Raw genomic sequence first — 27,824 nt, 5'->3', positions numbered from 1 at the left:
ATGCACTTTATTGCAGCGACGATGTACTTAACAACTTAAGTATTGCAGGGGTTCTAGCCAATATGAGTAGATACACAGACCAATAAGAACAGATACCAGCTGTAAACAACCAGTACCAGGGAATACTGAGTAAATATCAGCAATGTTCAAAGAATGCACCACAATAAGGCATGATAACATATGCATACTATCACAGTACACTGTTCTGTAATTTCCTATTTATATATCCCCTCTGGTAATCTGTGAGGCCATTATGGACAGGGAGTAGTAATATTCACCTGAAATCTTATGTTGCATCAATTCTTGTTGCAAAGAAGGCCCCAATAAATTTTTTTAAATTAAGTTAAAGAAAAGCTATGTTCACGGAACTGCCTCAACAATTCGTTAAATAAATCACATCCTATTCCTTCACAGGTTTAACCACTGGAAATTCATGAACAATGAATTCACTTTACTCATCCTGTTGGAACACCTCTGCTGAACTTTTGAACAAATCCTGCAATAAAGAGATTGCTTATCAAACCCTCAGCATTGTGGATACAATTATCCTCCCTTCTATGATTGGGGTTATCTGTTCACTGGGGCTGGTTGGCAACATCCTCATTGTATTCACTATAATAAGGTAAGATCTTCTTATTCTTTTCTGTAATTTAGGCACATTCTATACTCCCTAAATGAATCTCTTTCCCTCAATAGGATTTTTCTTAATGAAATCGGTTTGGAAATATTTGGTTAAGATAATTAAACAGGATTCTACAGATATTTTCATCATGTATTAAGTAACATCTGAGTTGTAAAACTCAAAATGAAAAGTCCTAAGCCAATGCTTCCTGCTGGGTTAGGGAATTTTCTCAATCTTAGCACCGTATCAGATCACCTGAGGAGCTTTTAAAAATCTTAATACAGGGGCACCTGGGTGCCTCAGTCAGTTAAGCATCTGACTCTTGGTTTCAGCTCAGATCATGATCTCCTGGTTCATGGGTTCAATCCCCATGTCGGGCTCCATGCTGACATCATGGAGCCTGCTTGGGATTCTCTCTCTCTCTGACCCTCCCCTGCTCATTCTCCCTCTCTCTCTCTCTCTCTCTCTCTCCCTCCCTCATTCCCTCCCTCTCTCAAAATAAATAAACTTAAAAAAAAAACTTCAATACATAGTTTCATCCTAGACTAACTAATTCAGAATCTCTAGAGGTGGAGCCCAGGCATGGAATAAAACTTCAATGCAACCATTCTATTTTCTGGCAATAAGAGTTATCCTAACAAGTTGCCCTGGTCGGTTGATGAAAGAGACTCTTTTTCACTCATTTGAGCAAGAGAGATACTCTCCCTGATCACCCAAAGATTCAGGCAGTCATAGATGGTAGGCTCTTCCCTTCAGTGTAGACTACCCCCATGTAGGCCAAACTGAGAGACATCTGCTCCCTAGTACCTCCTGCCTTTGCTTCTCATCTCCCACCTCCTTCAGGTAATTTCCTTGTTCCTCTCAAACCCAGGGCATAAGGTTCAGCCTGGAAAATAGGAATAGGTTACTTATTTCCTATGGGTTTTGACACAAGGATTCAGAGTTAGTGTACATGTGCCCCATCACTACTTGATATTTTTGCTATCCTGATTATTTTCACATTTAAGTTTTACTTCTTTTAATCGATATAAGATGTTAAATGTAATTATCCTGGTCTCCAATCATGCTTATAACCATCATAAAAAAAATTGTCCATGTTTCTATATAAGAAAACACTTTTGAGAGTACCACTTAATAATAGTGTTTTCAGCATATTAACACAAATTACACCAATCTTTTGTGTAGCATATTACACTTACAAAGCACAGTTGTAAACCCACTTAATCCAAAATAGCAGTACAATTACTATACCCATTTAGGCAAAGAGACTTAGGAGAGAAAATAACTTGCCCAGCATCACACAGTTAGTGACAGTCCTGGCATTGAACTCAGATCCCAAGATTCAGAATCCCCATGAACTCGGATTCCAAATTCTAGGTTATTTTCTCCACATTAATAAAAACAAACAGAGGAGACTGGGTGGCTCAGTTAGTTGAGCATCTGACTCTTGATTTTGGCTCAGGCCATGTTCCCAGGGCCATGAATGGAGCACCGTGTCGGGCTCCATGCTGAGTGTGGACCTGTTTAAGATTCTCTCTCTCTCTCCCTCTGCCCCTCTCCCCAACTCGGGTGCTATAAATATATATAAAAATAAAAACAAAAAGGGGCTGCTGGGTGGCTCAGTCAGTTGAGCATCCAACTTCAGCTCAGGTCATGATCTCGAGGCTTGTGAGTTTGAGCCCCACTGGGCTCTGTGCTGACAGCTCAAAGCCTGGAGTCTGCTGTGGATTCTATCTTCCTCTCTCTCTGCCCCTCCCCTGCTCGTGCTCTGTCTCTCTTTCAAAAACGAATAAATATTAAAAAATAAATGAAAACAAATAAACAAGTCATCAAAACTAGAAAGATGGTTGGATTTACTATGTACATAGAAGAATTTTCACAGAATCAATTAAGAGCAAAAGCAACCCAGAGGATGGTGATGCAGATGACTTTCACTATTCCGGAGAAAGTTCATAACTGGTCACATTCCCCAGGTGGCTTCCTATCAGCCAGCCCACTTGCAATTTTTTTTTAATGATTGCCTTTTTTTTTTAGCTTTATTTACTTATTTTGAGAGAGAGAGAGTGAGAGAGAGAGTTCAAGTAGGGAAGGGACAGAGAGAGAGGGAGACAGAGAGAATCCCAAGCAGGTTCGGCACTGTCAGCAGTGTGGAGGCTGACACAGGGCTTGAACTCATGAACTGCAAGATCATGACCTGAGCCGAAATCAAGGGTCAGATGTTTACCAATGGAGCCACCCAGGCACCTCTCAAATTTTTATTGTCATTATCTCTGCAGTTAAGTGTAGCACATCAACGGTATTTACACCATCCATAATTGAAGATTTATTTGGTATATTAGAATTCTACTCTTAATGAATTCAATCATTTCTTATTGTGTCCTGTAAAGCCATTTGTGAACATCAAGCATTTTAAAATAATTTTTTAAGTGCTGTAAGTAGTTCAACTCAATACATATTGCTAATACCTATTGCAAACCCAGCACTAAGTGTTATACAAATACCAAAGAAATGCGGTAGCATCTGACTCTAAAAAGTTCAAAGACTAGTAGAAAAGCTAAGATTTAAACACATAAAATAATTTGAAAAATAATATAAGACATTAAAAACAATCAAGTGAAAAAAGAAAAAAGATGCTTCAAATATTAAGTTCCAGGAAGGAAAACAGAAGTAATCAGATATTCTCCGGAAGAATCAAGGAAGCAATAGTGCCAAGTAGAGAGTTTATAGTCAGAAACGGGAATGTTTCTCGCTCTCCCCTGTTTGCCTGTTGCTCCTGCCCACTTCTCCTTCCATCTTCCCTCATACCCCTCAGGATCTTTACTGTCCTCTCCCGGAGATACATATAGGATGTCTCACACCCATAGAGCCCCACTGGTGAGAAATCAAGTTATCATGTGTTGGCCCTACAGAAATGGTTGCATTTTTTACAGGCAATTTTTATATACAGAGACTCTTCGGTGTTAGATTTGAGGCCCTGTGACAAGCTGTTGAAGAGATATTTGGGGCTGGAAAAAATTCTTGGTTCCCCTCTAATTACACCAATAGACAATGGCCTGATCTTATCTACTTAGCTGGAGACAAAGCTGGAAAAAAGAATAAATGTGGAATGTGAACTCTTCTAAAAGTCAGTACTTGAGCTATAATTCCTGGAAACAGATTCTCAACATAAAGCAAGTAATCACTTAACTGGAAAAAAAAAAGAAAACCTGAGCCATCGTACTGACCAATTTATTTGCAATGGTTGTGAAAAATCTGTCCTTTATTCTTATCATTACCATTTTATAGATAATATGTGAGAAGATACATTAATGGAGCTTTTAAGATGAATCTTTTAATCTTTCAAAAAAAATTTGGGAGCAACTTAATTTTAATTTTTATTACTAGGACTTTAATATTTTTCTTTGTAAATTCCTGTCCAAAAATGTATTAGTCTTTCAAAAATCATTTGAAAGTAAATTAATTTTAATTTTTTTTTGGCTTGGAATTTATCTAACACTTTGTTTTTGGAAAATTGCTCTCTAAAAATTTTAAGGCAATTTGTATTAATATTTTCATCATGCCTTGCCATGATCTTTTATTTGTTACCTTCTTAACAGATGGGTGGCTTAATTAAAATATTAAGATTACACTAAAAATAAGGAGAAGTTCCATTTATGATGAATATTTGTATCAGAAGAGGATGAACAGAACTGAAAGTCAGTAAGATCATTAGCGATACTAGGAAACAAGAATTGAACTAACTTCTGACTTTGCCAAAGGAAGACTAAAAACATATAAGAAAAAAAATAAGTTTAAGAAATATGGAGTTTCCAGAATAAGAGGATCTATGTGGTCATTTTAAAGAGTAAGAAGGAAATTGTGCATTAGGAAGGTGACTATAAAGTAGTGAAGCCAGATCATTATTAGTTGGTCACACTTTAAATTCACAGCAGGTCAAAAGAAAGCCAGATTAGAAAATGTAGGAGGGAAACTGGGCCAATTATAACACAATCATTTCCCCCTTTTATTCTTCAGTGGGAGACTAGTGAACTCAATCCCATTACACAACTCTGCTCCACAGTCATAGTGGGCCCTGGGAAGCTACTTCCATAAAGGGGAGGATGTTCTTCTCCATCAGATCCCTACCCCCACCTCCTGAACACATCTTTCACCTGTCAACTGACAGTCTACTGGCAGAGACTCTCCGAGGGATGCCCTGTTTCCTGATAAATAAAAAGTCCTTGTTCTGTCATTCCCTGACACTGTCAAGTCAATGAATTCATACTAAACCATGAATTCTGAAACACCTTACTTTTAGCCCTCCCAGTGGTATCTACATTTTATACAGAGATCACAAGAGGGTCAGTATATTAACCTGAAGCAATATTAAGAATCTAATACTCTTCTTTTAATGTTTATTTATTTTTGAGAGAGAGCAAGAGCACATGCACATGAGTGGGGAAGGGGCAGAGAGAGAAGGGGGACAGAGGATCCAAAGCAGGCTCTACACTGACAGCAGTGAGCCCACTGTAGGGTTCAAACTCACAAGAGATCATGACCTGAGCCAAAGTCTGACGCTCAACCCACTGAGCCACCCAGGTGCCCCAGGAACACAAATGATCTAATGGTGGAATACCAGTTGCTAAAACAGACAGGAAGATTAAAAAGTTAGAATAAGACCCCTTCATTTTTTCTACCCAGCTTAAATCATAACTACTGGTTCCCTCTGACCCAGCCCTCAGCCATTCTCAGAGTGTCAGCCATATGTAAGTTCTTGTTGGAGTTAACCATACTCTTGCTGCACACATATCCTATATTTCAGATGCTATAGAACCTTCAGCCACATCTGTTCACCCAACGTGGAAAGTTGTTGGAAGAGCCTCATTGCAATGGTCCAATGAGCCAAGAAAACTCTGGAATCTAAAGGGGTTGAATGTCTTTTCCTAGGACATAAGGAGGGCATAGAAATGAAAATGGAATTGCCAGTTAGGTTCTCTTTCAACTGTATCCCACTATGTATCTAGAGCAGCATTGGCAAGTATGTCATTCTACTCTCCCATTCCAAACTCTCCCATCCATACCAGTCATCTCTAATCTGTGCACAGATCTGTCCTGTAAGTAGTGACCTTGCAAAGATTCAGAATTCTTCTCATCACAGTGCTTCACAAAATCACTACTAATCCATTGGGGTTTTTCCACAAGTGGGATTTAATTCAACTAGAGTTAAATGTCAGACATCAACCCGAAGATACACAAAAGCAGGAAGCTTTGGGGACACCTGGGTGGCTCAGTCAGTTGAGCATCCAACTCTTGATTTCGGCTTAGGTCATGATCCCAGGGTCCTGGAATCAAGCCCTGAGTCAGGCTCTGCACTGACAGCATGGAACCTGCTTGGATTCTCTCTCTCTCTCTCTCTCTCTCTCTCTCTCTCTCTCTCTTTCTCTCTGCCCTTCCCCTGCTAGCTCTTACTCTTTCTCAAAATAAATAAACATTTAAAAATAAAATAAATAAAATTTTTAAAAATCAGGAAGCTTCTACCTTGTCCTACCACCATCTCCCACCCTAACACCACCACCCCTCTCCCAGCCCTGAGCTGGATGGAGAAAAGAAAATAGGTAGTTTTATAGACCCCAGGAATCTAGACTGCCTCGTGGGAGCTGTAGCCATAAAGGGATCTGGGATAATGGAATTGAGGCTATAGGAGGAAGATGGGGCCATGGAAGATGTGCATCCACTGCCAGAGACGCCAATAGCTTAAAAGGATAAGAAAATGCCTTGACCCCTCCTCTCCTCCCACCCTCCAATTTCCCTCCAACAGTGCTTCCTACTGGCCAAAACCAACCAAAAGCCAGTTGGCAAGGACACCTAGGAACAAAGCTGGAGAAGAGTGGGAAAAGGATTTGAAAGCAAGTTGATCAGCAAAGCAGCCTCCCGCATGTGTGGTCTTATGTGTTTTATTTAATCCATAGCATATGTTGTTATTTATGACCATAAAATGTAAACATGTTATTAACAGTCATACTACTGTTTAAACACAAATAATAGTTATACTACTATTATCCAGTAGATAATCATTGTAATCACTTGGCATGATTCCAGCATATTTCTAAACAAATGTTGAAATAAATTATTTAAATGTTAAATAAATGTATGCTATATACATAATTGGGACTTTTTTACTTAATCAGTATGTTTCCCTTTTGATTAAATATTCTCACAAACTATGATTTGTAACAACTACATAATTTATTGTAAGGTACTGTGCAATACCATAATTTATTTTATCATTCTCCAAATTAGTGAGCATTAGATACGGCCATGTTAACCATATGGAAAACATGTTAGCTAAAAGGATCACTAGTCTACATTTTTTATTTTAAATGTTTGAGTCATGACAGAAATTTAATGAAGTCTGGCAACAGAACATCTGGAGATGAATTAGACCTAACAAAAAGAATGCAAGTTGTATACGTAGAAATTTTACAATTTCTCCTTAATTTTTTTAAAATTTCTATGCTGTCACTCTTACCACAGAAAGCAATGATAAATATAATGTGTTATTTTTATTGCCCTATCTATCATCTTTTGCCCAGATCATCATTTGTTTCAGAATTCTCCTTTCCTATACAGAATATCACCTAGAAACACTTTCTTTAATTCATTTTAATTGCCACTTAATGGCTTGCGCTGTCCTCCACAATGGTACTAACATAATTCATTATCAGTTGATGATGGGTACCTGTCTAGAGAAGAGCAAGGGCTGTGAATCTAATTGCTGCAATTAGACCCTAAGCAACCACTTAGAGTTTATATCCTAATTCAAGTGGAAATAACACCTGTTTATAGGCTAAAATTTATGGGGGATTTTATGGTGTTTTGCTTTGTTTTTTGTTTTTTTAATGTGGAACTCTTTCTACCTGACCTCTGGGAGCTATTCTCCTCCCCTGTCCCCTCCCCATCTCCCACTGCCAGTGGCCTGGTGAGGACAGAGGATGAGAGACCAAGGACAGTCACTTGGCTGATCTTTTGGTTGACATCATCTTTTCCTCAAATCTCTTCTCATTCTGGATCTTTCTGATATGAGTCACCAGCCTGCTTGGGGACAGGGAACCAACATGCTTTATAGTGTCATCAACCATGCCCGAAGTGCGGTTGCTGAGTAAGTATTCGATGGCAGTAACTTCCCACACAGTGTGTGCTTGCCAGGATCTGGAGAAAGCATCCTCTCTGATTTGTTTCACACAAGGATTTTATGGCTTAGAAATAAAGTTCACAGGCTATAGAATTTTTAGCTCATGGATAATAAAGACACACATTAGCTTCCAAACCACAGAGCAAAGCCGTGTATTCAGAGTGAACTAGCAATTGTGGCATAATCTTAGGGCTAATTTTTATGTGCTCTGCTCTCAGTTCAGATGCCACTTCTGCCAAGAAATCTGCTTTGACTGTCTCCAGGGGAGGGTGCAGGGGCCCCTTTTGTGTGCTCCTTGCGCTGCTCTAGCTTTCTCTCACCACACTGCAGTGATCTTTATTTATACACATCTAGACTACAAGCTCCTTGATGTTAGAGTTTATAGATTATTTAGCTTTGCAGCCCCAGAGCACAATATGATGCCTGATACATAATTGGTGCTCAATAAAATCTTCGCTGAAGTACTGAATAGCATCTACCAAATAAAGATGTTACCTTTTTATTACTGAATGTCCTAACGCCTTGAAGATAGGGACCAAATGAATTTTTTCAATGTTTATTTTATTTATTTTGAGAGCAAGAGAATGCACACACATATGGGAGGGGCAGAGAGAGGGAGAGAGAATCCCAAGCAGGCTCTTGCGCCATCAGCTTGGAGTCTGATATGGGGCTCCATCTCATGAAATGTGAGATCATGACCTGAGCCAAAATCAAGAGTCAGAGCCTTAACTGACTGAGCCACCCAGGTGTCCCATGGAACCAACTAAATTTTACATTTAAATTTCTGCCCTTAGAAAATTCTTTTGCCTACAGAGAAGAGAGCCACATCTAGACAGCATCGAATGCACTCCCCCCAGCAGGGGTCATGAGATTATTCTCCATGCCCTCTTAACAGTTTACTCTTCAGATTTCTTCTCCACACTATCTGGATTTCATGATCTTAATTCATAGTCTTTGTTATTGGGTTAGATATTATTGGAATATTTCTAAGTGATGGTTGAAACTTTTTAACAATGATCTGTTAGTATATGACTTAAGCTTCAGTGGGGAAAAATGCATTGTATAATGCAAACCACTTATTTTCCCTGTTCAGCTGTTTTTGGTGGCAGGGATAAGTAAGGAGTAAGCCTTTTGCCTGATGGAGCTTGGAACTGGTATAATTTGTTTCTATGTAGAAATTACCCCCAAAACTTAGTGGTTTGAAACAATCAACATTTATTATCCCACACAGTTTCAAGGGTCAAGAATCCAGAAGCAGCTTAGCTGGGTGGCTCTGGCTCAGGGTTTCTCATAAAGTTGCAGTTAGCTGTTCTCCAAGGCAACAGGCATCTTGGTGGGAGCTGAAGCATCTACTTCCAAAGTAGCCTACTCACATACCTGGAAGACTGATGCTGGTTGTAGGCAGGGGGCCTCAGTTCCTCTCCATGTGGATCTCTCCAGAGTTGCTTGAGTATCCTCCCAAGATGGTAGCTGGCTACCCCAGAAAGTGATCCAAGAGAGAGCAAGGAGAAGGCCTATAATGCCTGTATGCTCTTATGTCACACATTGTCATTTCCACCATATTCCATTTGTGAACAGTTGGTTACTAAGTTTAACCACACTCAAAAGGAGATAATTAGGCTCCATCTTTTGAAAGCAGTATCAAAGAATTTGTGGACATATCTTTAAGCCACCACAGAAAGTTATCAGGTATATAGTTCAAAATGTTTAAGTACACACAAGACTAGACATTCATACATGAATTTGTGTAGGTTTTCCTTTAATTTCTTTTAAAATTCATTTAGACAATTAAAAATTTGTAACAGGTGGCATAAATTGAACAAGGTGCGTAATTTCAATATCAATCCTCAGTTTCCCTGCTTTTCTTTCAGGTCCAGGAAAAAAACTATTCCTGACATTTATATCTGCAACCTGGCTGTGGCTGATCTGGTCCACATCATTGGAATGCCTTTTCTTATTCATCAGTGGGCACGGGGAGGAGAGTGGGTGTTTGGGGGGCCTCTCTGCACCATTATCACATCCCTGGATACTTGCAACCAGTTTGCCTGTACTTCCATCATGACTGTAATGAGTGTGGACAGGTAAGTGATGAAACTCTGAAATGGCTTAACATAATTCAGAAGTGCTTGTGCTTTCCCATGTTTATCCCAGTTTAAGCAACATCTGCTGGTTTGTAACAGCAAAGTTCCTCTTACTTTGCTTATTTCATTGCAGGACTTCAGAATATTTTTTCCAACTTTCATAGAATTATATTTTTAATGGAAATTTTAAAACGCTAAAATCTTTTTCCTATTCATTCTTTACTTCAGTATTATTTCTAATTCACTGCAAGATAAAGATATCTTGAAATCATGAAATGTTAGAAACAAGAATGAGTGCCCCCCATCATTCTTGCATTAAGGAAACTGAGGGCCCAAGAAGTGAGGGTATGTTCTGAAGGCACACAGGAAGTCAATGGCAGAACTGAGAACTGAAGTATGTCTCCTTACTCTCTGTCCAGGGCTATTTTTGGTATGTTCAATGTCTCACAGACTCTTGTTATCACCTGGCAGTTTGAAGGAATCTGGGAAATAAATTTGGGCTCCTGGATAGCTATGAAGAGACATTGCGGTACCAGGAAGACCATATTTTACATCTTTTACACTCATCATTATATGAGTTAACACAAATGCTGATATTTAATTAACATCATTAGAAATGCATTAGACTGTGACCTGGAATGTACCATAGCCGTATTCACCAACCATTAAGCTAATGTTATTCGAGGAGATGACAGTGATGGTGAGTACTTATGGAGCCAGGGAGTGGTGGAGCCCAGTTCCAAGCTGTCTCTAGAGATGGCAGATGGCTCATAACAACTTTATCATCTGACCTCTTCAGGAAGCAGGCAAGCTAGGATGTCCCTGCATTATCTAGATGCAAGGACCTCCAGACTAGGTCTTAGCAACATTCCCCAAATAGAAACAAGCCCTAAAGATACAGTAACATGCAAAACAGGAATGGTCTTAGAGAACAACTCACTTAAAATCTCTATCCACCTTCTTCCCATACCAACCCCAACCCAGCATACTTGACCCCCTCTTGCTCTGATCTACTTTTTCTTTCTCCTTTGTTTCCAATATATTATATAGTATAATTTGCTTTTTGTTTGGATGTGTGTGTGTACTGTTTATTGTTCAGTTTCCCCTACCCCTCAAATGTAAATTCCATGAAGTCAGGGTCTTTGATCACTAATAAATCCCAAGTGTCTATGTGACAGTGCCTGGCATATAGGTGCTCAAAAAATACTGACAAATGAATGACTGTCAGTCTTGAGTGCTATGTTAAATTTCCCTGGGTCCTTCCAGGACCTCTTCCTGAGCTCTGCCTCTTTTTCCACTCCATGTGTGTCTTTGGGGTGAGGACGTGATGATCAGTTTTTCAAATGAAAAAACAAAGGAATAGTGAGGTTCATAGAAATCATTCAGTGGATCATTATTCAGACATGAATAATGATGGTGATGTTTAATGCATTTTTTATATCCTACTGCTTTTCTGCAAAAGAATTCTCAAAATATAGACTGTGCTTCTCAATTTATAATTAACAGCACATTTAAAAATCAATGTAGGTCTGTTTGGTTCATCTGATGCCAGCCATTGCTGACAATGTCTTAGGTAAAGCCTGGTGAGCTTGGCCGGTGTTCCAACGCAGGGTGAGGGCTCAGCAGAGGACAGGCCCACTGAAAGAAAGCAATCTAAAGCACAGGTATTACCAGTCATAAGCACAGGTATTACCAATCATAATCCCATTCTCAGAGATAATAAAAGCTTATTCATACCCTGTACCCTGAAGGCAGGAGAGTTTTTGGCTTTTTCTTTAAAGAAAGGAAATTGTACCTCTTCTGTAAACCTCTTACTGCAAATAAAGTGAATGGACATGGTCTGCACTGGAACAGACCAACTGTATACATTCCCTAATGTTCACCGGTTCTTTTCTGTGAGCGTATGTGAACATGTGCATGTGTGTCATATATATGAATGTCACTTTTTAATTTTTTCATTCTTCTTTTAATGTTTACTTAGAGAGTGAGAGAGAGAGAGAGCAAGTGGTGAGGGGCAGAGAGAGAGAAAGACAATCCCAAGCAGGCTCCACGCTCAGCACAGAGCCCAACATGGGGCTCAATTTCACGACCATGAGATCATGATCTAAGCCAAAACCAAGAGTTGACACTAAACTGACCGAGCCACCCAGGCACCCCTTAATGTCACTTTTTTAGTCTAATGGACACAGTGTGCTAAAATTTTATTTTAGAATTAAGGCACTTGAATACTTATCCTTCTCTCTGTCCTCACTCTAGAGATTACATGGCCAGAGAGAAATTAAGAGTCTGTAAAACTGAACCTTTTTCCTTCTTGGCATTTCTTACGGTTCCAACTGTACTAAAGGCATAAAACTTCAACAAAATCTGAGATTTTGTAAAACAGAAATGGAGTTTTCTTTGCAAGGCCATAACCATGGCATTGGCCATGTCAGTGCCAAGAGTAAGCCTTATCACTTACACATTTAAGTCATTTTAAATGTTTATTTATTTTTTGAGAGAGAGAGAAAGCACATACATATGCACATGCAAGCAGGGAACATTTAAGCCATTCAAGTATTGCCAATTTAACAGGTCAGAAATTTCAAATGCATTTGATAATTTCTCTCCTTCTTTCTCTGATTAATAATAACTACAGGTGTGTGGAATATTTCAATAGTAGATTTCTACCTCCAAACAATACCCATATTTATTCTTCCAATCCATGAGCACAGAATTTGTTTCCATTTCTTTATATCTTCTTCAATTTCCTTCATAAACTTTCTATAGTTTTCAGCATACAGATCTTTTACATCTTTGGTTAGGTTTATTCCTAGGTATTTTATGATTCTTGGTGCAATTGTGAATGGGATCAGTTTCTTTATTTGTCTTTCTGTTGCTTCATTATTAGTATATAAGAATGCAACTGATTTCTGTACATTAATTTTGTATCCTGTGACTGCTGAATTCATGTATCAATTCTAGCAGACTTTTGGTGGACTCTATCCGGTTTTCCATGTATAATATCATGTCATCTTCAAAAAGTGAAAGCTTGACTTCATCTTTGCCAATTTTGATGACTTTGATTTCCTTTTGTTGTCTGATTGCTGATGCTAGAACTTCCAACACTCTGTGAAACAACAGCGGTGAGAGTGGACATCCCTGTCGTGTTCCTGATCTCAGGGAAAAAGCTCTGTTTTTCACCATTGAGGATGATATTAGCTGTGGGCTTTTCATAAATGCCTTTTAGGATGTTTAAGTATGTTCCTTCTATCCCAACTTTCTTGAGGGTTTTTATTAAGAAAGAATGCTGAATTTTGTCAAATGCTTTTTCTGCATCGATTGACAGGATCATGTGATTCTTATCTTTTCTTTTATTAATGTGATGTATCACATTGATTGATTTGCGAATATTGAACCAGCCCTGCAGCCCAGGAATGAATCCCACTTGATCATGATGAATAATTCTTTTTATATGGTGTTGAATTTGATTTGTTAGTATCTTATTGAGAATTTTTGCATCCATATTCATCAGGGATATTGTTAAAATGTCAATACTACCCAAAGCTATCTACACATTCAATGCAATCCCAATCAAAATTGCACCAGCATTCTTCTCAAAGCTATAACAAGCAATCCCAAAATTTTTATGGAACCACAAAAGACCCCGAATAGCCAAAGTAATATTGAAGAAGGAAGACCAAAGTGGGAGGCATCACAATCCCAGACGTTAGCCTCTACTACAAAGCTGTAATCATCAAGACAGCATGGTACTGGCACAAAAACAGACACATATTCCAATGGAATAGAATAGAGACTCCAGAATTGGACCCACAAAAATATGGCCAACTAATCTTTGACAAAGCAGGAAAGAATATCCAATGGAAAAAAGACCGGCTCTTTAACAAATGGTGCTGGGAGAACTGGACAGCAACATGCAGATGAAACTAGACCACTTTCTTACACCATTCACAAAAATAAACTCAAAATGGATAAGGACCTGAATGTGAGACAGGAAACCATCAAAACCCTAGAAGAGAAAGCAGGAAAAACCTCTCTGACCTCAGCCACAGCAATTTCTCACTCGACACATCCCCAAAGGCAAGGGAATTAAAAGCAAAAATAAACTATTGGGACCTCATGAAGATAAAAAACTTCTGCACGGCAAAGGAAACAATCAACAAAATTAAAAGGCAACCAACGGAATGGGAAAAGATATTTGCAAATGACATATCAGACAAAGGACTAGTACCAAAAATCTGTAAAGAACTCACCAAACTCCACACTCAAAAAACAAATAATCCAGTGAAGAAATGGGCAGAAGACATGAATAGACACTTCTCTAAAGAAGACATCCAGATAGCCAAGAGGAACATGAAAAGATGCTCAGCGTCACTCCTCATCAGGGAAATACAAATCAAAACCACACTGAGATACCACCTCACACCAGTCAGAGTGGCTAAAATGAACAAATCAGGAGACTACAGATGCTGGAGAGGATGTGGAGAAACAGGACTCTTGCACTGTTGGTGGGAATGCAAACTGGTGCAGCCACTCTGGAAAACAGTGTGGAGGTTCCTCAAAAAACTAAAAATAGATCTACCCTATGACCCAGCAAAGCCCTGCTAGGAATTTACCCAAGTGTTACAGGAGTGCTGATGCATAGGGGCACCTCTACCCCAATGTTTATAGCAGCACTTTCAACAATAGCCAAATTATGAAAAGAGCCTAAAATGTCTGTCAACTGATGAATGGATAAAGAAATTGTGGTTTATATACACAGTGGAATACTACTTGGCAATGAGAAAGAATGAAATATGGCCTTTTGTAGCAACATGGATGGAAATGGAGAGTGTTATGCTAAGTGAAACAAGTCGTACAGAGAAAGAAAGATACCATATGTTTTCACTCTTATGTGGATCCTGAGAAACTTAACAGAAGACCATAGGGGAGGGAAAGGGGGAAAAAAGTTACAGAGAGGGAGGGAAGCAAACCATAAGAGACTCTTAAAAACTGAGAATAAACTGAGTTGATGGAAGTTGGGAGGGAGGGAAAAGTGGGTGATGGGCATTGAAGAGGGCACCTGTTGGGATGAGCACTGGGTGTTTCATGGAAACCAATGTGACAGTAAATTTCATTAAAAAAAAAAGAGAGATACGTTAAAAAATCAATACCAAAAAAATTTTGTAAACATCCAAAATATTAAATATATATATCTCCAGATGAAAGCTGCCTAAACTCTCATAGATGGCTACTTTTGTAAATATATTCTCTAGAACATCAAAAGTCAGTAAGTAGGAGCCAAATCCCCCATTCAACAAATATTTATTGAGTATGACCATAGGTTAGGAACTATGCTGGATACAAATGATACAAGAGCATTAAACTAATAGTCAAGGTTCCTGCTTTCCTGGGGCTTCCATTCCCAAGATGTAGACAGACATTAAGTGAAGAGTCACACAGCAAATGTGTATTTCCACACAGTGATACATACTAGGAAAGAAAAGCAGAGTTCACCCACCATCTGCATTTATAGTCATGGGCCCTTGTATAGAGTAAGTAGTCAAGGTAGGCTTCTCTGAGACACACAGAGTATTTTTTTAAATAATATTTTAAGTTTATTTCTTTATTATTGAGAGAGAGAAAGAACACAAGCTGAGGAGAGGCAGAGAGAGAGGGAGACAAAATCTGAAGCAGGCTCCAGGCTCCGAGCTGTCAACACAGAGCCCGATGTGGGCTCAAACCCACAGACCCACAGACCATGAGACCACGACCTGAGCCAAAGACAGACACTCAACCGACTGAGCCGCCCAGGCGCTCCGAGACACACAGACTATTAAATGGAGACTCAAAGGAAAAGCAAGAGGAAACAGAGGGAGATTCTGCCAGGCAAGTAAGACAGCATGCACCTGGCCTTGAAAGGGGAGAGAGCTTAAATGAAGGCCATAGTGAGACTGGAACAAGCTGCAGCCTGAGTGACAGGCAGGGCCAGGTGAAGAAAGACTTGGCAAATAATGGTAAGAATTCTGAATATTATCTGAAAGGAGACGGAAAACCAGTGAGGGGTTTTCAGGTGGGAGAAGGAGGATGTTGGGGTGAAGATATAACCAGAGAAGATTCCCTTATCTATTGATGCCATGACTCCATTATCCTTTCATCCCAGACAAAATGATGGTTGGGCTGCTGTACAATCACTACCTCGTGGTTGTACACAAGGGAGGGAGGGGTCCTTCTCTCCTCAGCCACAGGTAATGAAGGTGCAATGTGCAGGAGAGGAGCAGCTGGGGTACCCTGGGCCACAAACGTCTCCCTGAATGCCAAGGGGTCCCTTAACTAAGTGTCCCTTAAAACGTTCTGCCTCTCATGCAAAATTGAAAGAACAGGGGACAAGCAATTTTTTTTATTTTTAGAAATCTTAAGTAGCTCTACAAAAATTAAATAACCACCAAAACATGTTTTACATTTATTTGATGTGTATGGATACTGCCTTCCAACACCCCCACCTCCAGCAAAACTGTGCTTTCACAGATAACCTTCCTTCTGAGTCTAGGCTGTTTCTCACCTTTTAGCTTTCAGTTGGCTCTGAAACATTCTTGGACTTGCTTGAGAACCAAATATATTTAATATATCAGGACTTCAAGCTTCATTAATGATTATGCTTTTTTTCTGAATTAAAAATGGGGGGAAAAAAGAAAAGAAAGAAAAACCCCTTCCCCATGAAATTAGCCCATTTCCCCTTTGGCCTGCAGCCTAAATTCCTGGAAATCTGCATTGTCTGCACTACTCATGTTGGTTTATCCTCACTGTGATTCCTGTGGACTGCTTTCCAAGAGCCTGGGGCCCCCACTGGAAAGTCATCTGGGCAGAATGTCTGTCCCCATGGGCCAGAACCTCATCCTGCCTGGGGACTCTCCTACCAGCCAGTGCACTTGCCTCCTTCCTGCCTCCATGTCAGTAAATCCTACTGGGAAGAAGGCCCCTCTCTCCTGGAGGAAATCCCTGCTCAGAAGCAAAGTTTTCCAGAACCCAGCCTACATGGGAATCACTTTTGTAAAGACAGAGTTTGCACAGGGCAGAATTTTACCATTATCAGTGTGTTCGGGGAAGTGACAGCTATTTCAGTGAGTGGTTTATTCAGACTTGCAGGGTCAAGAGTTGTTTTCTCTACAGGTACCAGCCAGCTCTTAAAAAATAGAACTTTCTTTTACCCTGATAGAGGTGTGCTTCAGGGAAGATAATAATACTAATAATTTACTCTTGTCATGAACCTTTCATCCTGGCAGCTCAGCGTTTTATTGATTGTTCCCAAACCCTTCTTAACTGGCTTTGCAGGTACTTGGCTCTCGTCCAACCATTTCGACTTACAAGTTGGAGAACGAGGTACAAGACCATCCGCATCAATTTGGGCCTTTGGGCAGCTTCCTTTATTCTGGCATTGCCTGTCTGGGTCTACTCGAAGGTCATCAAATTTAAAGACGGCGTGGAGAGTTGTGCTTTTGATTTAACATCCCCTGACGATGTACTCCGGTAAGTTGTTAAAACTTAAGAAAAATAGAGTTGAATTAAGTTGTGAAGTGCTTCATCCTCCTTGTCAGCACGTGGGCAGCTGCACACAGTGTCCTTGGGGATCCTCTAAGGGGCAGTCTCCCCGCTTCGCTTTCTGCTTTCCACAATCAAGTTGGTAGCCTGATTTTAAGGAGAGGGTAACCTTTAGAAAAAGATTTGGAGTTTAATTATGTAGCCTCAGTGGACACAAGTATATTTAAATATGGATTTTAAAGATCCATGGCAACCAGACACAGCAGTAATGCAAAAATCAAGGGAGGGGCAAAATTTCCAAAAGGGTCTAGGCGTTACCAAGATTCCAACCTTAACAGTGTGCCACTGGAGTTTGGTTTAAGTTTGCCCTCCCTCCCAAAAGATATATTCAAGTCCTAATTCTTAGTACCTATGAATGTGACCTTATTTAGAAATAGGGTCTTTGCAGATATCATCAAGTTAAATGAGGTCATACTGGATTCGAGTGTGCCTTAAATCCAGTGATTGGTGTCCTCAGAAGGAGAGTGAGGTTTGAAGAGACACAGAGAGGACAGAGCCTGTGAAGACAGAGGCAGGGATTGGAGTGATGTGTCTACAAGGGAAATAACACCAAGGATTGCCAGAAACTACCAGAGAGGCATGGCATAGATTCTTCCTCAGAGCCTCCAAAAAAAAAACCAACCCTACCAACATCTTAATTTCATACTTTTTTTTGTTTTGAGAGAAAGAGAGAGAGAGAGAGTTGGGGAGAGAGGAAAAAAGAGAATCCCAAGCAGGCTCTATGCTCAGCAGACCCCAACTTTAGGTTTGATCTCACAACCGTGAGATCATGCCATGAGGTAAAATGAAGAGTTGGACACTTAATTGACTGAGCCACCCAGGTGCCCCTTAACTTCTACCTCCACAACTGAGACAATAACTTTCTGTTGCTTTAAGCTACCCAGTCATTTGTTACAGCAGCTCTGGGTAACTAACAAGGCAGCCAATACAGCTTATTTCTCACATTTTAATTTGAAAAGAAAAATTAAGTCAAAAATTTTTGTTCGAAATTTTGAATATATCCTTGGAGTCTAGGACTAAAATTTTTTGACCGCCTACTACAGGCTACGTATTGTGCTAGGTGCTTTTCACATACATTATCTCCAGTCAATTTGGAAGATTCCTTTTTCCCATCTACCACTTGTCAAATAGGTGAGTCATTTCTGTGTCATTTACTCACAGCCCAAGAGGGATGGAGGTAGAGGCCCTTGCAAGGCTACAAATCCAGTAACAAAAATCTCCAGAGGACCACAACATCAGTAGGAGTGATTGTTAATTCATTATTTTCTCCCACCAGCACTGGCAGCACTCACAGACAAAAACCATCTGCCAATCTAAAGGTGAAATGATATTTAATCACTGGTGGCTGACAGATTATTAATATGAACCCCAACCTGTCTAACAGAGCAGCACAACCTGAGATGTCTAGAGGACTCAGCCTGTGTCAAAGAAATAATAATGATTATTTTGCACCAGCAGCTGCATCTGCTGGTTTTGGTTGGTTATCATAAGGGCAATCCTGAGGTTCTAGCCTCTGTTGTTACTCCCCAGAATTAAGTTCTTATGGTGAACTGAGACTGGAACCAATGTGTGGCTTTCAGTGTCCCTCTGCTCCCAGGTGCTCTCCCTGCGGCACCCTGTGCACACCCACCCAGTGTGGGCTGCCTTCATTCACCAACACCAAGCTTCTTCCAGGCAGGAGGATAACTGGAATCCATGCAAAAATGGAAGTGGCTTACCTGAGAATTTTCCCCAGGGGATCTCAAGGAAAAGACTGTCTCATTTCACAACAGGCCCTTTGAGAGGCCATCGGGGTCTTGATTACAATGGTGGGCTGTGCAACTCAACTCTCTTGTGGATTCAAATCCCACCTCTCCTACTTACTAGCTGGATACCCTCAGGCAAGCCACTTAACCCCTCTGTGCCTTAGTTTGCTCTTCTGTAACAGGAGAATACTAATGGCAATTATAATCAGGCATTGAACAGATTCAATGGATTAAAATATGTCAAGTACTCAGATCAGCATATACTATATAATAAATGCTACTTGCTGTTCCATATTGTAGATAACACTAAAGATAATGGTAATAATATGGATTCTCACCTGTTTGTACTCAGTAGTGCTGGGCTTGGCTAGAGAACAGATGAGCACCATTGTTGGCAAATAATGAAGAGCAAGACTTCTCTACATAAAAGCAGCCAAGATCCTTAACTTTTCCCCCAAAGACTTTTATCCTGAGCCCTGAGAAATTAGAAAATCATGCCTCATAAACTGTAAAAACCAGTTCCCGGCAATGTGAATATAACAGCCGTGTCTTCTCTCTCTCTCATTTTACAGGTATACACTTTATTTGACAATAACAACTTTTTTTTTCCCACTGCCTTTGATTTTGGTATGCTATATTTTAATTTTATGCTATACTTGGGAGATGTACCAACAGAATAAGGATGCCAGATGGTAAGTATTTACCCTATTTTGTTTTATTTGTTGAAAGAACAATTCAGAGATCCTAAGACATCCACAACAGAAATTTAAACAACAATCACTTGAAACATACCACATTTAGACATACGGGCATTAATGTTTATATGAGGCATTTTCTGAAATAAGATATGTTCTGAAGCAGCTATTTGAGGACCTCCCAGTGATAAATCTTGCAATACTAATGTTATAGTTTCATAAAAATCTAAACAGAACTCAATATACTATTAAAAGAATATTTTTATATTTGTTATCAATGTTACTTAAATGTTTCATTTGTACACTTTGAAGAGTTGTGTACATATGTAAATATCCTAGATGCCGTGTATAACTTTCTAATTTTGTGCTTAATTTTTTTAATTTGGAGGAAAAGAATCTCATTAATACTTGAATATTTAGGACGAGATTAATTAGGACTGAATAAAACCAAAGATTTACCTTAAGACAATAGACTTGGGAAGAAACTTTAAAAATAGTTGTCAGTAAAACTGTATGAATAAATCTAAATTATTTTCTACTTGAAACTGTCTATAACAAGTTAAGTAAGTCAGTGAACACATAACATGTTGGATTTTAAGACAATATTAAATTTTGTCTTTAGAATAGATTACTGTATTTTGGAAAGACAAGATCACTAGATCTCCCACACATCACCCCCTCTTAATCCTATTTCACCCATCCCCCCACCCACATCCTCTCTGGCAACCAACAGTTTGTTCTCTATATTTAAAAGTCTTGGGGTTTTTTTCCCCCTTTAAAAAAAAAAAAACATTTACTTGTTTGAGAGACAGAGAGAGAAAGAGAAAGTGGGATAGAGACAGAAAGAGAGGGAGAGAATCCCAAGCAGGTTCTTTCACTGTCAGCTTGGGGCCTGATATGGGGCTCACAAACTGTGAGATCACAAACTGTGATCATCACAAACTGTGAGATCATGACCTGGGGCCAAAACCAAAAGACAGATGCTTAACTGGCTGAGTGCCCTAGTATCCCAAAGATTTGGGACCACTGTGTTATCATTTTTATTTGTGTCCACATTTTTTTATTTCCTGTTTGATTTCTTGATTGACCCACTCATTATTTAGTAGCATGTTATTTAACCTCCATGTATTTGAGCTCTTTCCAGGTTTTTTCTTATGGTTGATTTCTAGTTTCATAAGTATATGGTTAGAAAAAGATGTATGATATGACTTTGATCTTTTTGAATTTGTTGAAACTTGTTTTATGGCCTATTCTGGAGAATGTTCCATGTGCGCTTGAAAAGAATGTGTTTTCCACTCTTTTAAAATGGAATGTTCTGAATATATCTTAGATCCATCTGGTCCAGTATGTCATTCAAAGCCACTATTTCCTTGTTGATTTTCTATCTGATCTACCCATTGATGTAAGTAGGGTGTTAAAGTCCCCTATCAGTGTATTCCAATCAATTACTTCCTTTATGTCTGTTAATAGTTGCTTTATGTATTTGGGTGCTTCGATGTTGGGTGCATAAATATTAACAATTGTTATATCTTATTGGATTGTTCCCTTTATGATTATGTAATGTCCTTGTTTGTGTCTAGTTACAGTCTTTGTTTTAAAGTCTATTTTGTCTGATATAAATAATGCTACCCCAGCTTTCTTTGTACTTTCATTTGCAAGGTAAATGTTTTTCCATCCCTTCACTTTCAATCTGCATGTGTCTGTAGAAATGAAATGAGTCTCTTCTATGCAACATATAGATGGGTGTTACTTATTTATCCATTCAGTCACCCTATCTTTGATTGGAGCATTTAGTCCACTTACATCCAAAGTAATTATTGATAGGTATGTACTTACTGTCATTTTCTAATTTTATGGTTGTTTTTGTACTTCTTTGTTCCTTTCTTCTCTTGCTCTCTTCTCTCATGGTTTGATGGCTTTCTTTAATGATGTACTTGGATTCCTTTCTTTTTTAAATTTTGCACATCTATTATGGGTCTTTGATTTGTGGTTATCATCAGTTTATATATAACATCTTATGCATATAGCAGTCTATATTAAGTTGATGGTCACTTAAGTTTGAACCCATTCTAAAAGCACTAAATTTTTACTCCCACCTCCCCAGTATTTTACGTATATGGTGTTATAATTTACATTCTTTTATTTTGTGAATCCCTGGGCTGATTTTTATAGATATACTTATTTTTTCTGCCTTTCTGCTTTCTACTTATTCCTACTTTCGGTTTTTCCTTTACACTCAAAGAATCCCCTTTAATATTTCTTATGAGGTTGGTTTACAGGTGATGAATTTCTTTAACTTTTGTTTGAGATATTCTTTATCTCTCCTTCTACTCTGAATGATAGCCTCACTGGACAGAACATTCTTGGTTGCAGGGGCTTTTTCTTTCAGCACTTTGGATATATCATGCCACTCCTTTCTTGCCTGCAAGGTTTCTGCTAAAAAATCAACTGATAGCCTTATGGCACTTTCCTTATATGTATGTTTTCTTTTCTCTTGCTGCTTTTAAAATTCTCTCTTTATCACTGTTTTTGCCATTTTAATCATTATGTGTCTTGGTGTGGATCTCCTTGGGTTGATTTTGTTGGGAGCTCTCTGTGCCTCCTCTATCTGGATGTCTGTTTCCTTCCTCAGATTAGAGAAATTTTCAGCTATTGTCTCTTAAATAAATTTTCTGCCCCCATTTCTCTCTCTTCTCTTTCTGTGATCCCTGTTAATACAAACGTTATTTGTATGCTTGACTGTGTCGTTGAGTTCCCTCAATCTATTCTCATTTTCTATTATTCTTTTTCTCTCTCTCTCTCCTATTAAGCTTGATTGCTTTCTATTATTCCATCTTCCTGATCACTGATCCATTATTCTGTTTCCTCTATTCTACTATTTTATACTCACTTTGGTAGCACAAATATCTTTATTCTGCTATTAATTCCCTCTACTGTTTTTTTTAATTTCAGTAATTTCTCAAGTCCAGTGAGTATCTTTATAACCATTACTTTAAATTCTCTATCAGGCATATTGCTTATCTCCATTTCATTTGGCTCTCTTGCTGTGATTTTGTCCTGTTCTTTCATTTGAGATCTATTCCTCTGATTCTCATCTTGTCTAGCACTCTATGTCTATTTCTATGTGTTGGGGAAATCAGCTACATCTCCTGCTTTTGAAAGTGATGTCCTAATGAAGAAGGGGTTCTATAGTGCCCTGCAGTGCAATGTTCTCTGTTCATCAGAATCTGCTGCTTCACGGGTGTCTCCTATGTGTGTTGCATGTGCCCTACTATTATGGCTGAACTGCATTTGACTTCAGTCCAGTCATTTGCAATGGCTCTCTGTCGGTGGTGGGCAGAGTTGGGTCCTGTATTGTTAATGGATCAGTATGGGGCTATTGTGGGCTTGAGTTGGGTCAGACCATGCATCTGCCAGAGATGCAATAACATCAAACTACAGGGGACTCTCCCTGTGTTGTCTCCTGAGAAGCTTTCACTGGTGGTCAGGGACTATAGTCAGACCAGATGTCTGCCCCCAGTCCACTGCTGGAGCCACAGTGAAACTTCTGTGTGTGGTTATCTTCTTCTCTATCCAGGACAGAGTCACTTTGTTTTTGTTTTTGTTTTATTTTTTAATGTTTTTTTTTTTTGAAGACAGAGAGACAGAGTGTGAGGGGTCAAGGGACAGAGAAAGAAGGAGACACAGAATCTAAAGCTGGCTCCAGGCTTTAAGCTGTCAGCACAGAGCCTGATACTGGGCTAGAACTCACGAACCACAAGACCATGACCTGAACCGAAGTCAGACACTTAACCGACTGAGCCACTCGGGCACCCCAGACAGGAGTCATTTTGGAGTGACGCTGGCCACTGTCAGGGCTGCTTACACACTGCCAAGCTTGTGGCAGTGCTTTGGATGGGTTCCAGCCAAAGGCATATTGGAGGAGGCAGGTCTGCAGGAGAACGTGGGGGTGGGGTACACTTTTAGCAAGGTAGGTAGAGAGTGTTCATGCTGGTTCCCCAGGTGTCCATGCTCTTTTATTCTTGGATAAGTCTCCTAATGATTTCTGCCCCTCCAGTACATGTTCTGAGATTAATAAATAAATCACAGATATTTTTCAAACTGCTGCTTCTGTGCTGTATCTACAAGGGACTGTGGTTGTGTTGTCTCTTTAGGGGTGGGAACTCAGTTTCCTTCCGCCCTTTAACTCTCCCAGAGATGAGCCTGCTGATTTTTAAAGTTCCAGGTATTAAGCCTCACTGATTGTAAAAACTTGTGAAGTTAAGCCCCTCTGTTTTTAAATCCAAATGTTGTGGAGATTCGTCTTCCCAGTTCAGATCCCCCCTGCCTAGGATGTCTAGTGTAGGCTCTGCTCTTCTGCCTTCTTCATGCTTGCAGCTTCCTGCCCTCCTGTGGACAGCCTTACATGTCAGTTTTGCTCCTGACCACACCTTTGCCCTTCCTACCATTTTTGATGTGGCCTCTTCTCTATGATTAACTATGTAGAGTCTGTTCTGCCAGGTTTTGGGTCATTTTCTGGGTTATTTACAACTGATATGGGTGTTATCTAGTTGCATCTGTGAGATGAGATGAGTTTAGGATTCTCCTAACCCACCATCTTCCCTGGAAGTCAAATAGGCAATCAATTTAACCATGAGTCAAAATCTGTGGCAAACTCTGGTGCCAAAGGTTTAGGTGTTTTATTGACCCATGACATTTTTTCCCACTTAGCTTCCTGAAATTCTCTGGTAATGTTGCATTCCCATTTAGAATGGGAAAGGGAAACAGCCACAGTTATGGAAAAATAACTTAGCTTCTAAATGTATCACAGGCAGCTGAGCTGGGAAGACAGTTGAAATGGAATCACATGGAGTATTAAGACACTGACAGTGGGAGAGGATGCTTGAGCTCTTTTAAGACCATTCTCCAAAACAGATCACTTTGTTCCCAGCACTTTCCTCAGAAATGCAAAGAGCATCTTATGAAACAAATCTCATACTATCCAATTACCCCTCAAAATGCAAATAATTAGAGGAATGATGGTGCCTACTCAGATAAGCTGTAGGCTCAGATGGTGCCTACTCAGATAAGATAATCATTATCTTACAAAGATTTTCAGTGGCTGTGCTTTTTTTTTTAATCATTCCCTGGGCTTTTTCATCTGCTTCAACTACATCCCTGGGACATTTCTATTAAATATCTAAATATAACATGATAAAACTTGGGAAGTTTCAAATTTTATCTGGAATAATTTTAAATTAATAGAAAAGTTCCATAAATAGTATAGAGTTCCTATACAGTCCTCACTTCGTTCCTCCATGAATATACTACCCTGCCATGATGCATTTGTCCAAGCAAAGAAAATGGCATTGGTACATTATTACTAACTAAACTCTACCCTTAATTGGATTCCTCCAGTTTTTTCATTACAGCCTCTTTCTGGTCCAGGATTCAATGCAGAATACCACATTGCGTTTAGTTGTCATGTCTCCCCAGTCTCCTCTAGTCTATGAGAGTTTCCTGCTCTTTCCTTGTTTTTCATGACCTCGAGGGTATTAAGGAGTACTGGTCAGGTATCCCATAGAATGTTCCCAATCTGGACTTGCCTGATATTGTATCACAATTAGACTGTAGTTATGTGTTTTGGGGAAAGATCAGTTCTTCTCATCACAACACATCAGGGGGCTCATGGTAACTGCATGACATCTCTGTTAATGAAAGCTCTAGGAAATCATTGCCCCATAATTTCTGTGGTTGTTTATGTTCTGTCTATCTAATGCTTCCTTTGTAGTTATAATCCCAGTGTTCCAAAGCAACGAGTGATGAAGCTGACAAAGATGGTGCTGGTGCTGGTGGCAGTCTTTATCTTAAGTGCTGCCCCCTATCACGTGATACAACTGGTGAACTTACAGATGGAGCAGCCCACGCTGGCTTTCCATGTGGGTTATTATCTCTCCATCTGTTTCAGCTATGCCAGCAGCAGCATTAATCCTTTTCTCTACATCGTGCTGAGTGGAAATTTCCGGAAACGCCTGCCTCAAGTGCAAAGGAGAGTGACTGAGAAGGAAATCAACAATATAGAAAATACCTTGAAATCCAGCTTTTAGGAGAGCACACATATCACCAAAAGTCTAGATAGGTTTGTCTATGTTATTGGTATTATTAGAAAGAGCAGGTGAAACAGTGTGCTTATGTCCATCCTTCCTGTGTATTTGTGACTCTCAGTAGCATGGAATGGAAGTGTAACCATTCAAATGCAATGAGTTTAATATGCTAACTTTAGTAAGATGTAAAATATTTGTTCACGTTGGGAGTATAGAAAGGGATAGTCTAACATCCCTGAGCTCCATGGTTATGGGTGTTACTTCAGCATATTATAAACTAGTCACTGATAAAAGGGCCATGACTATTGACTGAAAATTCACCAAGGAATCTGGCCTTGCCATCCATACTTTGGCTTCACAGCAATAGTGCTCTTGAGATTCCTAGGAGGGGAAAACCTTATCATGAAGTCTTAAATTTGGCCATTTTTTATCTACAAAATTTCATACGATTCAATCTAATGCCTTCAATAATCAGCTCCATCTGTTAGCATAACAGTTACCATGTATTGAACATATGCAATATGTAAGGTTACATGTAACAAACCCATGAAGTAAGTATCAACCCAATTTACGTAGGCTCAGAAAGGTTAAATGATAGGCTTGATGTTGAGCAGCTTCATAACAGCTGGGCTAAAATCCAGGTCTGCCTGTTTCTGTACTTTTAAAGCACACCTTGGCAACCTGTACTATCATACTGGAGAGTGTCAATTATTTGGGAGGGGGCAGGATTTGCTTTCTCCTACAGTGCCATAAGAACTGATTAAGAAATTGGTTGATGGTTTAAGAATATTCTTTTGCATTTAGCTTTGTTCTCATGCTTATGAATTACAGAAAGCAGTACATGCATTTTAATAATAGTATTCTTCAGGATGTGAGGCATACACTCAGATACATTCTCTTTAGGTTACAGTATATGTTTGCTCAAGAGTACAAAAGTAATTAGCCCTTAAATGTGTAGATGTTCATTATAGCTACCTTTTCTTCTTTGGGTTTGTATAAAACATGCATTTTGTACAGAAAGAAAAGAAAGAAATGATTTTAAAGCCTGTATTCTCAACAAAGGTAAACACTGCTATTTTATTTGTGGATGAAATCTATAAACCCACCCACTTCATCTAAATTCATAGAATCACTTGCTCCATGAATGTCTTAAACTCACTTTTACTCAACCCTTTACATGAAAGAGTCACAGAGACCAACTTTTTTAACAATCTCATTTCCATTTTTATATCTCAATTGTCAAGACATATGACTTTTAACCCAATGTATTTGGTTCTAGATCTTTTAGAGACCATTTTGAAACAAGGGAATATATAAACGCATATCTCGATGAAAGTTCACATAAATAACGTGATACATATAGGTCACATTGAGGCATTTTAGTTCTGTAACTGAGCTCTGCAGAGCTACACCCAGAGCCTAGATGCTCCTTTACAACTTCAGAAAAAGCTGTATCATGGCTACAATTCCAGGGGCCTTTATTCTCACTTTCCTATGGTGCAACAGTCAGGGTCCAGTGAATAACCCGGACATCTGAAGACCCAAAACCATGGGTCATCAACAGATGTTGTCATTTGGTAATTGAAAAATAGTTGAAGAGTTTATCTCCATCATCTTTTTTATTACAAAATATATTATGATTTTAAAGATTAAAATTATTTTAAACCAACATACATTTTTCTAACAGCATTTCCAATAGATATCAAATAATTCCAATATGTAAATTGGTCAGTGATTTCTTTTCATTTACATTTATTAAGAGTTGTAAAGAACTTTAGCATTTAATCAAAGTGCAAAATAAAAAGGATGACTATTAAATTCATTTTTGTGCTTTATATACTTTTTCTATGTA

At 39.1% G+C, this 27,824-nt stretch overlaps 1 protein-coding gene across 1 annotated transcript; it reads left to right on the top strand.

Annotated features, from left to right (window-relative positions):
* The first annotated feature begins 418 nt into the window (after window positions 1-418).
* Window positions 419-27,622, top strand: MCHR2 (melanin concentrating hormone receptor 2). The gene is made up of 5 exons (XM_025925809.2): window positions 419-622; window positions 9,665-9,874; window positions 17,183-17,377; window positions 19,767-19,886; window positions 25,660-27,622. Exons 1-5 carry the CDS (start codon window positions 441-443, stop codon window positions 25,973-25,975), a joined length of 1,023 nt encoding a protein of 340 aa, XP_025781594.1. The 5' UTR covers window positions 419-440; the 3' UTR covers window positions 25,976-27,622.
* Window positions 27,623-27,824: the final 202 nt, after the last annotated feature.

The sequence above is a fragment of the Puma concolor genome, chromosome B2 (assembly GCF_028749965.1).
Source record: "Puma concolor isolate L17-30 chromosome B2, mPumCon1.1.hap2, whole genome shotgun sequence".
Classification (NCBI taxonomy): domain Eukaryota; kingdom Metazoa; phylum Chordata; class Mammalia; order Carnivora; family Felidae; genus Puma; species Puma concolor.
This window is presented reverse-complemented; position numbering and strand designations above follow the sequence as displayed.